General features: G+C 40.1%; 1 protein-coding gene and 1 pseudogene across 2 annotated transcripts in view; both read left to right on the plus strand.

The window, feature by feature from the left end:
* The window catches only part of niban2b (niban apoptosis regulator 2b), a 34,461-nt gene extending 30,083 nt beyond the window's left edge, over positions 1–4,378 (plus strand). The window contains exon 14 of the mRNA XM_085178919.1: positions 1,665–4,378. Within this exon, the coding sequence (XP_085035045.1) occupies positions 1,665–2,263 (599 nt within the window). The 3' untranslated portion in view covers positions 2,264–4,378. The remainder of the gene's footprint in view (positions 1–1,664) is intronic.
* A 3,171-nt stretch (positions 4,379–7,549) lies between these two features.
* Positions 7,550–13,010, plus strand: LOC146507466 (cytochrome P450 2K1-like; annotated as a pseudogene). Its single transcript, XR_014877076.1, has 8 exons — positions 7,550–7,965; positions 8,053–8,448; positions 8,531–8,691; positions 8,811–8,990; positions 9,282–9,423; positions 11,614–11,798; positions 12,146–12,287; positions 12,361–13,010. The product of XR_014877076.1 is annotated as a cytochrome P450 2K1-like (transcript).
* Positions 13,011–15,483: the final 2,473 nt, after the last annotated feature.

A 15,483-nucleotide genomic window follows, 5' to 3' on the forward strand; every position in this document is an offset into this window, starting at 1 on the left:
ATAGTCATTTATAATATTAATATATATATATAATATTATAGTCATTTACAACCTCAGCAAAAAGCTAACTGACTGAGCTATAACCATCTCTGTACTGAAATAAACAGAGAAATTTTACAATGCACAAGTTCACTGGTTTCTCCAGCTTCTCACTCTGAAGCCAGTAACTGTATTTTTAGTTTTCATGAAAAAGTTTACATAAATTTTTCATTTTGGCAGATGAAGCTAAAATCTTGGTAATAACTGATTGTAATTTGGTGGTTTTCAAGCATGGGAGGTGGAGAACCCTGTATACCTGTATACTGGTGTTGTGGGCAACATGGGGAAATGCCTCAACTACTAATAAGTCACAGGTTAGCTGACCTGCTGCTGCTGTTCTGAGCTTTACTTCTTTATTCAGCTGAACAAATGATACAGTTTATAAGCTGATATTTGATGAGCCACGATGGCTATTCTTCAGCTCCTGGTCAGTATAAAGCTTTCAAATCATTAAATTGGACTTTAGCAAGAATCATAATATTAGATTGAAATCAAGAAGCAAGTCATGCTGAAATGCATCTAGACCAGGCATTCTCATAGTGAAGAGTGCTGCGGCTCACTTAAAACCAGTGTTTTAATGCTTTGATGTGAACCGTATGTCATCAACAAAATATGTGGCATATTGTCTAATGGGGTGGGGGAAAATGGATACTGTGTAGCATGGTGATATTTTGTTTGCTAATAATGTATGGATACAGGGACAGCAGAAATCGATACTTTGTTACAAAAAGGTTTTTGTGCTCTGACTTCAGAGCATGTTGATCCTTTTTCTGAGCAAGAATCCTGACATTCCTTCACTGTCCAAATGTGTTTAATAAACATGACAGTTTACTTATTTTAATTTAAGACATGTTTTATTTTAATTAAGTTTAAAACTTTTTTATTTAATGTAAAATTATATTTTGTTTTAATTGACTTTCAAATTCTTCAGTTGCTGAAGGGGCTGCATAGTTTTCATAAACTGCATAGTTCAGAATAGCTATAATTGTACCAGATGGTTGTTCAGTTAAGTTGGACTAGACTGTATCGTGCGTTAAGTATTGCAATAATATCGTATCGTGGGATGTTTGGTGATTCCCACCTCTAGTTATTATACTACCAGGAGGCAACATTGCAGGCAGTGCAATGGGAACCATTAAGAGGTCATGAAAGCCTGCATGGACTCACAAAGACATGATGAATGTTGAAGACTAAAAGGTTTCAAAGTAAATATCCTGCCATCCAGAGAAAGCCAAAACACATTCTGCAAGTATTCAAACCACACAGTTCCCCAGAAAGGTCCAGATGCTCAGCAGCACTCCTCGAGTCCAGACGGGTCGTCCACTAATTCATCTAATTCCTACATTTGGTACATTATGAAAAGAAGATGAAGAATAGGCCTTGAATTGTGCAACAGATCAAAGTGATGCAACACAGATTCTGGTGTCAAATTCTAAAGAAGCATTTAGTGTTTAAACATGTCTCAGTGTCACAGCTGCTTTCACAATAAGATATTCAGATTAAATATGATATAAAAGTGGCGTCTTGGATCCATTTAACCTGTGAGATCAGCATCATTCATGTTGGTCCCTGCTGTACTCTGTGCACATAAATCCACATTTGAACCCTTTTCTCTCTGTCTGCAGCTGTGAAGGAGGCGGCGGTCCAAAGGAGACACAATCTGTACAGGGACAGTATTGTTCTGAGCAACAGTGACCCCAACCTGCATCTGCTGGGAGATAACCCCTCCATCGACTGGGCGGGACAGTACGGAGGCGAGCAGGAGGAGGTGGATGGGGCAGAGGACGATGGTGAGGTGGAAAGTGTGACGTCCCGGAAGAAGAACAGAGCGAAGCAGGTGGTGTCCTTGATCCAGATGGAAGGCACCACTGTGCTGCCTGGCGAGTCATGCCTGGAGGGGCCTGGTGTTGAGGACATACCAGAGGAAGATGGAGAGGGGCAGAAAGAGCATGGAGCTGGGGGGGAGAACTCTGAAAACAAACCTTTGTGTGACCAGAATGGGTTTGCAAGTCTCAAAGCCTCCACAGAAAAGCCAGAAGACGACAACGAACCCGAGGAGCAGCAGAAAGAGGCGATGGAGTCTGCTGGAGAGGGAGAGGGAAGTCGGGCTGTGGCAGAAGAGCAGCCGTCATCCACGCAGGAGGAGGTTTTACTCCTGCCACCTGCTCCAGCAGCACAAGAGTCTGAGAGTCAGGAGACGAGCGTCGCTGCAGGAGCTCAGTGATGAAGTGAATCCTGCTCGCTGCTTTTTGCTTTTCACCTTTATACCAAGTTTAAGACACTAAATATCTTTTTTAACCACAACAACAAAACTTTGTCTCCACGTGGCAGAAACATGAGCGTCGTCTGTGTATAAATGTGACGAGCTGCAGGAGCACCAGGAGTGAGCTGCCTGTAAGAAGCAGTTTGAATCTAACTGCGTGTGATTCAAACTGTCCCTGAGTAACGAACAGCTGAAAGAACGAATCCTGAACGCAGACGATCGAGTCAGCACGAGTTTGTTTTGGGTGGTGGGAACGGCGCCGTCTTACATCAGCGACAAAGATTTTATTACCTGTAATTTTACATCATTTTCTATCATTTCCACACTTTTTCATTTTTAGATTGAAGTTTCTGAAGCAAATGATTTATTGATAATAAATTATCGATCAAAAATATGTTTGTCATCGTTTCTGTTGTTGAGAATTTTATTTCAGTTAGTAAAATGTAAACAGTGAGCGGCGTACTGACTGCTCCTGGACCAATAAGAAACAAGCGTCACCACATCAGCTGTTCCAGGTGATCCAGGACGTTTCTCGAGTCTGTTCCACCTGAGAACTACATCACGGCAGGATGCAGGTGTCTCTGTGTACATAGAATAAGGTCACAGGTGATGTGAAGGTGTAACCCATATTTCTAATGATCCACACTCTTAAAATCACACCTTATGTAGAGATGATGAATCCTGAAGAACGTCCCTGTGGACACGAGCAGAATCTAAACTGTTCGTTTTACAACAGAAAACTTTCAACTTGGAAATGAGCAAAATGTTTGAGGCTATAATTTTCTTTAATATTTGACATTTAGGTGTTTTTACAGAGCAGTTCTGCGTCGTCCTCCATCCTTTACTCTGGTTTGTATCTCTGTCACCTTTAAATGTTCCACTTCTTCTCTTTGTGTGTTACACGTATTATAAACACATCCTCGCGTCACTGCTGGTAGAAAATGAGAGAATTTAAACTGATATCGAGTGCAGAGAGAGTATGAGCGTGCAGCGTTTAAAGCGTGGAAGTACTGACCTTACTTTGAGTTTGATTCCATAAAAAGTGACAAAAACATTAGTGTCCGTTGTGCGTGGGAAGAAAACTTCTTTTTACACCGAAAGAAAACCCTAAACTTCCGAGCAAGCACCGAGTAGCTACGACGTAATGGGAAACTCACAGAGAAACTCGCGGATTCTTCCACTGACCGCTGCACACCTGCACCAGGGTAACCCTCCGCCTACCCCACTCCTGCTTTACAGGTGAAAATAGAGCAACAGGACCGCTAGTCTTTGACTTTATTTATTTTCTGCTGTGTTTTACTTGCATCTATTTGAAAGACTGAGTGTAAACACACAAAATATTTTATTTTATGTGCTGGAATGTGCAGAAAATAGGTTTAAATGTTAAATAAATTTCTTCCAGTCAGAGAATGTTGCAGATAATTAAATGTTTGCTTGATGCATAAAGTTAAAAGATTAAAACTAATAAAACAAGTTTTAAAAAGAGACTTTTCCATTTGATTACATTTTGTATGATGATTATGCAGAAAAAGTAGAATTGGGCTGAAAGATCTATCACTTTATCACCTATTCAGGTTGTAAATCGTGTTTTTAAAAAGTAACTAAGTAATTAATTACTTTTGAAAATAAGTAATCAGTAAAGTAACGGGATTACTTTTTTGGGGAAGTAATCAGTAATTAGTTACTGATTACTTTTTTCAAGTAACTTGACCAACACTGCTTGTTTCCTTCTGTGAGCTGCAGAGCACTGACCTGGTGCAGGTTCATGGACTCGTGCAGAGATTCAGAAACAATCCACTATATCAAACCTGAACATTATTAAGACCATCTGAAGGAGACGCAGCCTTTTGATCTCTGCCTGCGTCACACAGTGCAGCAGTTTTGTAATTAAAGAGCAACAAGCTTTACAGAAGCAGTGAAGCTGTTATTGGTCCAGGCTGGTTTGTGATTGGATGCTCGTTTCTTCACGCCTCTGTTGCTTTGAGGGGCCAAGATTGTCATCTTTACAGATCAAAGTAAGTTGGCCTGAGCTTTGAATATGTAAGTCGTATGTCTGTTTATCACGAGTACACACATGTATAAAAGAAAATCGTGATTTTTAGCATGGCCAGCTAAACAGTTTCTGACACTTCAGGTAGAAGTGAAATCAAAGATAATTGTTTCTGGGTAAATATAGAGATGCCATTGTACCCTTGATATGTGTTGTGCATGTCTAACAGGTGTAGGAACAGTAACAGAGTGGAGCAGGGCTTAGGTTTCTGTCTCTTTATATACACATATATAAAAAAAATCATCTTTCACTGTCAAGAAACCAAATACATTCTCATCTTAGCTGAAAGTTATAACCTTAGTCCCGACATGCATTTTCCTCTTATTTTCGTTTGCTATGTGCATTTGTTTACCAATGGAAGTGTTGATCATGGGGTCCTAAGCTTTTATATGATATATCTGAATGTGTGAAAACTCCTGCAGGATATCCATCCAGCTAAATACCAGAATCCAAAGTGTAAATAAGGCTGCACGACAGCATCGGCCAACACGTCGGATTTGATCACGTTTCTAAACAAGATTGGGAAAAGGATGCTGGGTGAGCGCCACTAACTACCCACAGAGAGAGCAGCACACTGCAGATCCATTAAAGCACCTCCACAGAAACCAGCTGTGCTTCCAAAGAGAAAAACAGGAAGACTTTTACAGCTGTAATTCAAGTCTATTCTTTTTCTCTACACTTAACAGAAAGTCTATTCAGGCATCAGCTGACTTCATCCTCAGTCTAACCAAAGAGGCGTTTCTGCTCTTCTATTCGCCCCCAAATTGATTTTCCATATTTGAACTGTTGTGAATCACTTCATGTAAAATCATTTCCAGACGTGTCTCTAATGAATACTTGAAGATGAGTCAGAAAGAACAGGCAAGGTCAAAGGTCGAAGCTGCTACCACTTTTTCACTTTCATTAAAAAAAATGTAATTGACATTAAAAATGTATTTTTCAAAATAGATTTCACTAAAGGGGCAGAGGAGACATCACAGTTATCAAGAGATTTACAGCTGCTTAAAAGCACAGAAACACTGAGAGTCACAAAGATAATTAGTAATAAGTCATTTCTTTTTTTATATATAAACCCTTCAAATTCCCTCTGTGAGCAAAGGTACAAAGAAACACTGAGGATCACTTTTAGCACATCAGCAGAACATCCATTAATGTATCAGCAATTACTGAGACAAATGAGATTTATTTTCCATGTCAGGTGGAAATCTCTCATAACCAGCAGAACGGCTGCAGGCTCAGTGGAAACAAAACCTGAGAGTCAAACTGCTCACATCACCAGATCCCAGCAGCGTGTGTTACAAACAAGCTTCATGCTCCACTAAACGTCTGAACCTCGACTGTTTCAGATCTAAGGGTGAAATGTTGCAGTTAGTCACAGTTAGTGTGATAATTTAATGAAAGTCTTTTAGGTGGAAACACATTTAATCGTGTTTATTGATAAATGTCACAGCAGCTTAGAGCTTGTGCAGAACAAACACTGATCATGTGACAGCTGCAGGTCTGAGGAGATAACGTTTAATATTCTGCTCTTTCAAGCACAGCAAAGCAGACTTGGAGAAAGTAAAACAGTTTCTGGATAGGAAAACATTGTATATGTTATATTGTGCTTTGCTATTACCATACATGAGTTATTGTGTAGCGGTTTGGGGAAATACATATAAAAGTAATATTCAGACTATAATCATAATTCAGAAAAGGCCATTAGACTAATAAATCAGGTATAGGGCTCACACAAACGCACTCTTTATTAGGACGCAAGCGATAAAATTCCAGGATCTGGTGAAGTTTAAAACAGTGCAAATAATATATAAGGCAGGGAAAGGGATGCTCCCAATCGAAATGAGTAAATGGTTCTTAGAAAGAGAAGGGAGGTGTAATTTTAGAGGGAAGTGGAATTTAAAATTACAAAGAGTAAGAACAACATTGAAAAGGATCTATTTCAATAGCGGGAGTTAAATTCTGGAATGAGTTAGAAGAAGAAATAAAGGTCAGGAGTGATATGAACCAGTTTAAAATAAAACTCAAAAAGAAATTTTAAATAAGTATAAGAATGAAGAAAATGCGATTAACCCAACACGGCAGTCAAACTGATGTTTATTTTCTTTGCAAATTAGCAAATCTAAATATAGTTTAGTTGAACATGAGAAAATATTTTTTTGTGATGTTATGTTCTAAGTTGAGGCGTTGTAACGTTTTTGTTGTTCAAATTTAGATGATGAGGATGTAAACCTGAGTATAAGTATACACTTCTGCCTACTCCTTTTCAAACAACTGCATGGAAAGATTTTATGAAGCGTTGGTGAATGTTTGAAATAAAAAAGAACTGAAGTGAAATAACTCTTCAACAGGTGACAGGTGTTCTGTCTCCCCGTTAAGAAAGCCGACAGGTGTTGAGCTTGTCGGCGTTTGTGTAACTGAGTCACTGTTGTAACTAAAAGCCTGGAGTAACCTGTAGGAGTTGTTCATCCTAATGAATAATAACACTCAGGTTTCTGTCTGTTTCACAAAGTGAAATAATCAAATCACTTGAATTATATTTATCTAATTAAACTCTGAGCTGATTTGACTCGACTCTTTGGAAGAAGCGAGATTAAAGAGGAGAACGAGCACATCGAGGCCTGAAGATGCACGTGTTTCTTCTCTGTAGATACAATCCAACAGGAAAGGAGGCAGCAGGAAGCAATAAGATCCGAATTCATACTGTGACACACGAAAAATGAGAGAGGGTCCACAGGGTTCAGGTGGTGCTGGCTCCTTTGTTGTTACTTGCTGCAGTTTGTAACTGTGGAGGCCTACGACTCAATCTTCAGATGATGTCTTCTGCTCATCATCTTCATCATCATCTGAAGATTGAGGAACATCGTTCTCCTCCTCTTGGTCGTGACAGCTGCTCAAATGCAGGAGAAAGACCACGGGAGGAGTCCCTGGAAACAGGGCCGTGCAGAGAGGTTTAAAGGGGCGGGTGCTCAAAGTTAAAAAGGGGCACATTGAACCAGGCTGAATAACAACAACGCTCGATTGATAGATCGATAGATAGATAAAACGGCCATGGCAACCCTGAATTTTAATGCTAAAATCTACCAAAAATGAAAATTATTATTACATTTTTAACAGATATACTCACTTCTGTCAAAAATTATTCTAACATCCAAGTAGATATTTTTATTCTGTTTAATTTATTTTGTTGGTTTGTTAATGTTTTTCCATTTATTTTACAGACCAAAGTATCAACTGCAACGTTAATGATTTACTATTTCTTTCATAGAGGACCTTTGCTCTGTTACTGTCACACCTTGTATTATATGCTGCACAGTATAGGACTGAAATTTGGCAGACAACGCAAAAAGCACTAAGTCTCTGGGCTCTCAGTACAAAGAACTCATAGCAGAGAATTAGTTTCACAGCCATGGGGATATTAGATGTCTTTCTCCAATCGTTCAGTTCTGCTTTCTTGTTGGTGGCACTGACAGTCAGCCTCCTCGTCTATTTCATCGTCACTCCAAGCTTCAATTCTCAAAAAAAACAAAAGGGTCCTCCAGGACCCAGACCACTTCCTGTGCTGGGGAACCTGCTGCAACTGGACCTGAAAGGACCTTACAAAACATTGCTGGAGGTAGGAAAGTAATTGAACTATGTTGCAGATACAGTTCTCCAGGCAGCTTTGGTTTCTTTGATGTGTGTGAAAATATTCTGTTCTTAGTTATCCAAGAAATATGGATCAGTCTTCACGGTCTATCTGGGACCTAAAAAGGTGGTGGTCCTAGCAGGATACAAGACAGTGAAGCAGGCACTTGTAGACTATGATGATGTGTTTGGAGACAGAAGTCCAACGAGACTTGCGCATGAATTAACCAAAGAGCATGGTAAAGGAATAATATTTTTTCTTAAAATCTTTTAGCTTTTTTTCTATTTTGGTACTGTCAAACTAAAATATGACCACTCTCAGGAGTTCTGTGGTCCAATGGTGACTCATGGAGAGAAATGAGACGCTTTGCACTGACTAAACTGAGAGACTTTGGAATGGGCAAGAGAGCATGTGAGGACAAAATAATTGAGGAATGTCAACATCTCATTGAAGTATTTAAGAAATTTAAAGGTAAAAAAAATGATCACATTTGTTTGAACTGAATTGAATTAATGGTCCAATAACTTACACTGACTGTATGTGTTTGCTACAGGAGAAGCGTTTGATACAACCCAATCAATTAACTGTGCAGTCTCTAACATTATCTGCTCCATCGTCTATGGCAGCAGATTTGAATATAATGATCCAGAGTTTACATCTTTGGTAGATCGAACAAACAGATTAATCAGACTCGGTGGAAGTCCCTCAATACAGGTATTGATTCCTACTTTGTGACACTTATGGAGTTACAGATTTTTTCAAGGTACAACTCAATAACCTTTGTAAATGAAAAATGGTATTTTATGTACAGATGTATATTTGATGATTCACAGATGTATGAAATGTTTCCATCAATCCTGAAGTGGACTGCTGATAGGAACGAAGGTTTCAAACTGGTTGCTGCCAATAAAATGCAAAACCTTGCCTTCTTCCGTCGCTTAAAAGAGACTCTGAACCCACAGATGTGCAGAGGCATTGTGGATGCCTTTCTGGTCCGCAAACAAAATCTTGAGGTTGGACTTTCTATTATCTTTCAACTTTGTGTTCAGGAATAAATAACTTAAGCTGACTGTGCCTTATCCTGCTCAGCTATGGTTAAGACAAAACAACTGTGTTGCATCCTAATACCTTTATCACCCAGCAGATGTATGCGAACACTATTGATCATTTGTAATTCTTCTGGTGTATGTTACATCCTCGTTACTGTTCGGTGCCTTGACACTTCTTTTTCTACTGTGCAACCCCCATCCAACTTTGGGATTAGAATGATTTGAGTGACTTTGCTGTTAAATGTCTATGTGCAGGAATCTGGGATTACCAAAAGTCACTTCCATGATGAAAACCTTCTGATAACAGTCATGAATCTGTTTGCTGCCGGCACTGAGACAACATCAACTACACTGAGATGGGGACTTCTGCTAATGGCCAAATATCCGAAGATACAGGGTGAGGAGCTCAAATAATCCACAACTTGAATACACTTTTAATGGAAATCACATGACACATGTCACAATTCAATTCAATTCAATTCAATTTTATTTATATAGCGCCAAATCACAACAAAAGTCGCCTCAAGGCGCTTCATAGATACAGAGAAAAACCCAACAATCATATGACCCCCTATGAGCAGCACTTTGGCGACAGTGGGAAGGAAAAACTCCCTTTTAACAGGAAGAAACCTCCAGCAGAACCAGGCTCAGGGAGGGGCGGGGCCATCTGCTGTGATTGGTTGGGCTGAGAGAAGGAAGACAGGATAAAGACATGCTGTGGAAGAGAGACAGAGGTTAATAACAGATATGATTCAATGCAGAGAGGTCTGTTAACACATAGTGAGTGAGAAAGGTGACTGGAAAGGAAAAACTCAATGCATCATGGGAATCCCCTAGGCAGCATCATTAGAAGACATAGCATACATTTTCACTGCTATGCAGATGACACCCAGCTCTATCTGTCCATGAAGCCAGATAACACACACCAATTAGTTAAACTGCAGGAATGTCTTAAAGACATAAAGACTTGGATGGCCACTAACTTTCTGCTTCTTAACTCAGATAAAACTGAGGTCATTGTACTCGGCGCTGAAAAGCTTAGAAATATGGTATCTAACCAGATTCTTACTCTGGATGGCATTACCTTGGCCTCCAGTAACACTGTGAGGAACCTTGGAGTCATTTTTGACCAGGATATGTCCTTCAACGCACATATTAAACAAATATGTAAGACTGCGTTCTTCCATTTGCGCAACATCTCTAAAATTAGAAATATCCTGTCTCAGAGTGACGCTGAAAAACTAGTTCATGCATTTATTACTTCCAGGCTGGACTACTGCAATTCATTATTATCAGGATGTCCAAAAAACTCACTGAAAAGCCTTCAGTTAATCCAAAATGCTGCAGCAAGAGTACTGACAGGGACTAGAAAGAGAGAGCAGATTTCTCCTGTTTTGGCTTCCTGTTAAATCCAGAATTGAATTCAAAATCCTGCTCCTCACATACAAGGTCTTAAATAATCAGGCCCCATCTTATCTTAATGACCTTGTAGTACCATATCACCCTATTAGAGCACTTCGCTCTCGCTCTGCAGGGCTACTTGTTGTTCCTAGAGTATTTAAAAGTAGAATGGGAGGGAGAGCCTTCAGTTTTCAGGCCCCTCTTCTGTGGAACCAGCTTCCAGTTTGGATTCAGGAGACAGACACTATCTCTACTTTTAAGATTAGGCTTCAAACTTTCCTTTTTGCTAAAGCATATAGTTAGGGCTGGACCAGGTGACCCTGAATCCTCCCTTAGTTATGCTGCAATAGACGTAGGCTGCCGGGGATTCCCATGATGCATTGAGTTTTTCCTTTCCAGTCACCTTTCTCACTCACTATGTATTAACAGACCTCTCTGTATTGAATCATATCTGTTATTAACCTCTGTCTCTCTTCCACAGCATGTCTTTATCCTGTCTTCCTTCTCTCACCCCAACCAATCACAGCAGATGGCCCCGCCCCTCCCTGAGCCTGGTTCTGCTGGAGGTTTCTTCCTGTTAAAAGGGAGTTTTTCCTTCCCACTGTCGCCAAAGTGCTGCTCATAGGGGGTCATATGATTGTTGGGTTTTTCTCTGTATCTATGAAGCGCCTTGAGGCGACTTTTGTTGTGATTTGGCGCTATATAAATAAATTGAATTGAATTGAATTGAATTGAATCCCCCGGCAGCCTACGTCTATTGCAGCATAACTAAGGGAGGATTCAGGGTCACCTGGTCCAGCCCTAACTATATGCTTTAGCAAAAAGGAAAGTTTGAAGCCTAATCTTGAAAGTAGAGATAGTGTCTGTCTCCTGAATCCAAACTGGAAGCTGGTTCCACAGAAGAGGGGCCTGAAAACTGAAGGCTCTCCCTCCCATTCTACTTTTAAATACTCTAGGAACAACAAGTAGGCCTGCAGAGCGAGAGCGAAGTGCTCTGATAGGGTGATATGGTACTACAAGGTCATTAAGATAAGATGGGGCAATATCACAATAAGCATACATTTATCAAATATACTGGAGTGTTATTGTCAGTGTAACACAAGTGTAATGTGTCCACTGTTCTCGTTTAGACTCCAGAGGATTCTAATAGGGATGAAATTCAATTATTGTTACTTTCATACTCAAGATGAGGTCCAGGAGGAGCTGAGGAGGGTCATAGGAGATCGACAGGTGCAGGTTGCTGACAGGAAAAACCTTCCCTTCACTGACGCCGTCATCCATGAGATACAGAGACTGAGCAGCATCATCCCCACTGCACTTCCTCACAAAACCACCAGAGACATCACTTTTCAGGGTCACTTTATTGAGAAGGTTAGACTAATTGTTATCTATTCAAAGCTGCTCGGCATCAAGCCAACATGTTTTGAGAAAATGTAACTACATCCTGGATCGTCCTGCATTAACTTTAAGTTGAGGTGCCAAAGTTCTAAAGCCACAAAAAACCTAAGTGCAGACACAAAGAGCAAGCATGAGTGGGAACAGTTGTTATCAGTTTACTGAGTGCACAGAACAGAAGCTTGATGCCATCTTGGATGGGCAATCACAGGAATATGGGAAAGTTTGAAACTGAATCCAAATCAAAAGTATGTGCTGTTTTTATATGTTGTCTTAGTACGTTTTGTACTTTGTGCATCTCTGAAATGAGCTGTTATCTGCAGGGAACCACAGTGTTTCCTCTCTTGACATCTGTCCTGCATGATCCAAGTGAGTGGGAGAGGCCTCACAGCTTTTATCCTGCTCATTTCTTGGACAAAGAGAAAAAGTTTGTCAAGCGAGATGCCTTCATTCCATTTTCTGCAGGTTTGTGAACTCAGCCATTACCACTGAGGTACATCTTTTCACAGGACAGTTGATTATTATTCATCTCTTGCAGGTCGCAGGATTTGCCTCGGAGAGAGTCTGGCCAGGATGGAGCTCTTCCTCTTCTTCACCACCCTCCTGCAGCATTTTCGTTTCACTCCTGCACCTGGAGTTTCAGAGGATGAATTGGATCTGACTCCAGTTGTCAGCATTACTCTCAGCCCTTCGATTCACAAATTATGTGCTGTTTCCCAAATGTGAGGAAGAGATGGTCTTTATAAGCTTTTGTTGTTCTGTGAAAAGGCTACAGTCAATTTTTAGCAGAATATTTTCTTGTGTCCTTAATTATTATTAGTCCTTTATTTATCCAGGTAAAAAAAAATCTCATTGAGATTAAAAATCTAATTTCCAAGCGAGACCTGGCATCATGGCAACAATTTCAGACTCACTGACATGATTTACAAAATGTTTAGTTCAATTGTTCCTTTAGTTTCATGGTGATTTTATTAGCCCCATCTCATGTAGGTAAAGATTGCCTGTTGGCTTTAAAGTAGTCTCTGAATAGCTGTCTTTAAAGTTTTGACTGACAATAAAGGCAGAATGTTTTGATTACTTAAAAACGCTATCAGCACATGTATCGCTCGCTCGCTTGCTCATAAAGATGTAAGATGTTAAACATTTTCCTCCACAATAAAGATCAAATGCTGCATCAGTGCATGTCATGCTCATTACTGCCCCCTCAAGAAAGAAGACACCCTCAGTTTTCTTAGTAAGTACCCCCATGCCACGCCCCCTGGTGGTTGTAGAAGTTTACAGATGGGTTGACAACACATTATTGTTACATTGTTGGTCTTCCATGTGACCTCTTTAGAGAGAAGAAGAATGTCTGAAAGGGACTGAAATATATATCAATGTATTTGTATAGATGAATTGTTTTTTCATTTTTTATTTTGGGGGCTAATTGATGACATAAAATGGTTACCAGACCCTTTGGGCCATTTTCTATCTGTCCGCTTCACTTTTTCATTTAGTGATAAGACAAACTAATGACTCACACTTGTAGCTGTCTAAGTCACCCATAATTAAAGTGTATTCAGTTCATCTTGACGTAGTTTTTTCAGCGGGAGAAGCGTTTCATCCAAGTGACTTCTTCAGTCTTAGCTGAATGCAGGTTTCTCCAACCTTATTGCTTCTCTTAGATATTGTCACTTTATTTACCTGCTGCCAGGGGCGATTCTAGGATCAGAGCTTTGGGGGTGCTGAGCACCCAGAGAGCTGCTTAACCAGGCAAGATCAACTTTACTCATCACGATGAGACGTCTTCCCTGTCTCTGCAGTCCCTGCATCCCTACATGTCTCCAGTTGTCCTCTGTCTGTCTCCTCGGTGCATTTAAACCCCTGTTCCTCTCTGTCCTCATCGTCTGTTGTCCTCGTCTCTGTTATCAGTCATCATAATTTTACCATCTCTGTGCAAGTCTGCAAATTTCTTTATTAAATCATAAGATTCCTAAATTCATCAAGTCTCTCTGTGCCTGGGTCCTCGTCAGGATACATGACATCACTGTTTTGCAACTTTGCCTACGGTACAATGTATGAAAAGATCTTTACTGCAGATACTACTATGGCTCTGTAGATTTTTTATTTTATTTTAACCTGTGTCGCCTCACCTTGACTGGCACATCTGTCTATCACTTTTTGGTGGTCAACTCTCTCAAGCAGTTAAACGGTTTCTGTTGTGCCTGTCACTGCTCCCTGTCTGTTTTCTTACCTGGCTCTTCCTGACCTTGTACTTTCTCCTCATGTTCCCCTCTTTCCTCTCTCCCTCTTTGGACTGACAATCATAAACAAATAGATTGTATTCAATTAGATGAACAAATTACATTAATATGAAAAAAAAATACTGTTAAGATCACTAATAAAAAGTCCTCTCTCAGTGTGTTTTCACCACAAGGCAAATAACCAAACCACGTGTTCATCTAATAAAAGATGTACATTTGTTCCAGGCTACGGACAATTTTAAGTTTTACATCTTAAATATGCTATATAAAATTCAACGGGAGCAACAGGACGGTCAAATGTCGCTGATTCTACTACAGAGTAGGACGGGTTGTAGGGTAGCAAACATCGTGGGAAAACACAGTTTCAACACTGCAGGGGCGCACCTTAGACCAAGGGCAGGACACCTGCTATGAAAGGATGCTGAGAACCACAAGTGAGGCCAAATCAAGAGAGGAAAAATCCGTGGAAAGCAAGTCCACAGACACGTTGCAGCAGGATAACAGGCAGGGCCGTGCAGAGAGGTTTAAAGGGGCGGGTGCTCAAAGTTAAAAAGGGGCACATTGAACCAGGCTGAATAACAACAACACACATTCATCAAGAATCTAATATGGGCAACAAGGCAAAGCAAACGTAGCCGATGTTTTACCTGATGGGTACAATGTTGCTGTTGAGGGGTTGCTGCTGATAGTGCTGGAGGGCAGGGCTGTGTTGATCTGTAGACAGTAAAAAGTCCACAGGAGAGATGGTAGCTGATTAAACAAGTGTCATGAGATAATAACAAAATGCAAAGATTGGTGACAGCGCTTGGAACCATAAGGACACAAAAAACTGTGAGAAATAAACTCGGCTCTGCCTGTGAATCACTCTTTGCTTCTCTTCTTCCTTCCATCCCATCATTTCATCTATCACTCTCCACTTGCTGTCTATCTGAGAACAAGGCACAACTTGCTATTGCAATAAACTATAATCTAATTATCCACACCTAACAACTCCAGCACTTAATCTATAATTAAATGATGACAGAAAAATGTTATAGCACTGCCTTTAGTAGCCTCACACAGCTCTACTGTTTCCTCCTCATGTCCTTACCAGACATGTCTGGACATTGTTATATCATGAGTAATAATTTTTTTAAAAATCCATCTAAATAAAACACACACATGCACGCACACACAGTGACATTTTAGACCTTCTTCAGAATACTGTATACACTATGGGCATCATGGTGCTGATCCAGAATCATTATTATTTATTACTAGAGCTACAATAATAAAGCAATGAGGAGGGGGAAGTAATAAATATGAAATAATGTATTTATGATGATTCCATTTGTTTCACGATCCACTCTGTGCAGGGGCAAAGCTTATTACATTTTTAAACTGTAGAGATACAATAATTTTACTGCTGTAAAATCCAA

The sequence above is a fragment of the Neolamprologus multifasciatus genome, chromosome 12 (genome assembly GCF_963576455.1).
Source record: "Neolamprologus multifasciatus chromosome 12, fNeoMul1.2, whole genome shotgun sequence".
In the NCBI taxonomy this organism is placed as follows: domain Eukaryota; kingdom Metazoa; phylum Chordata; class Actinopteri; order Cichliformes; family Cichlidae; genus Neolamprologus; species Neolamprologus multifasciatus.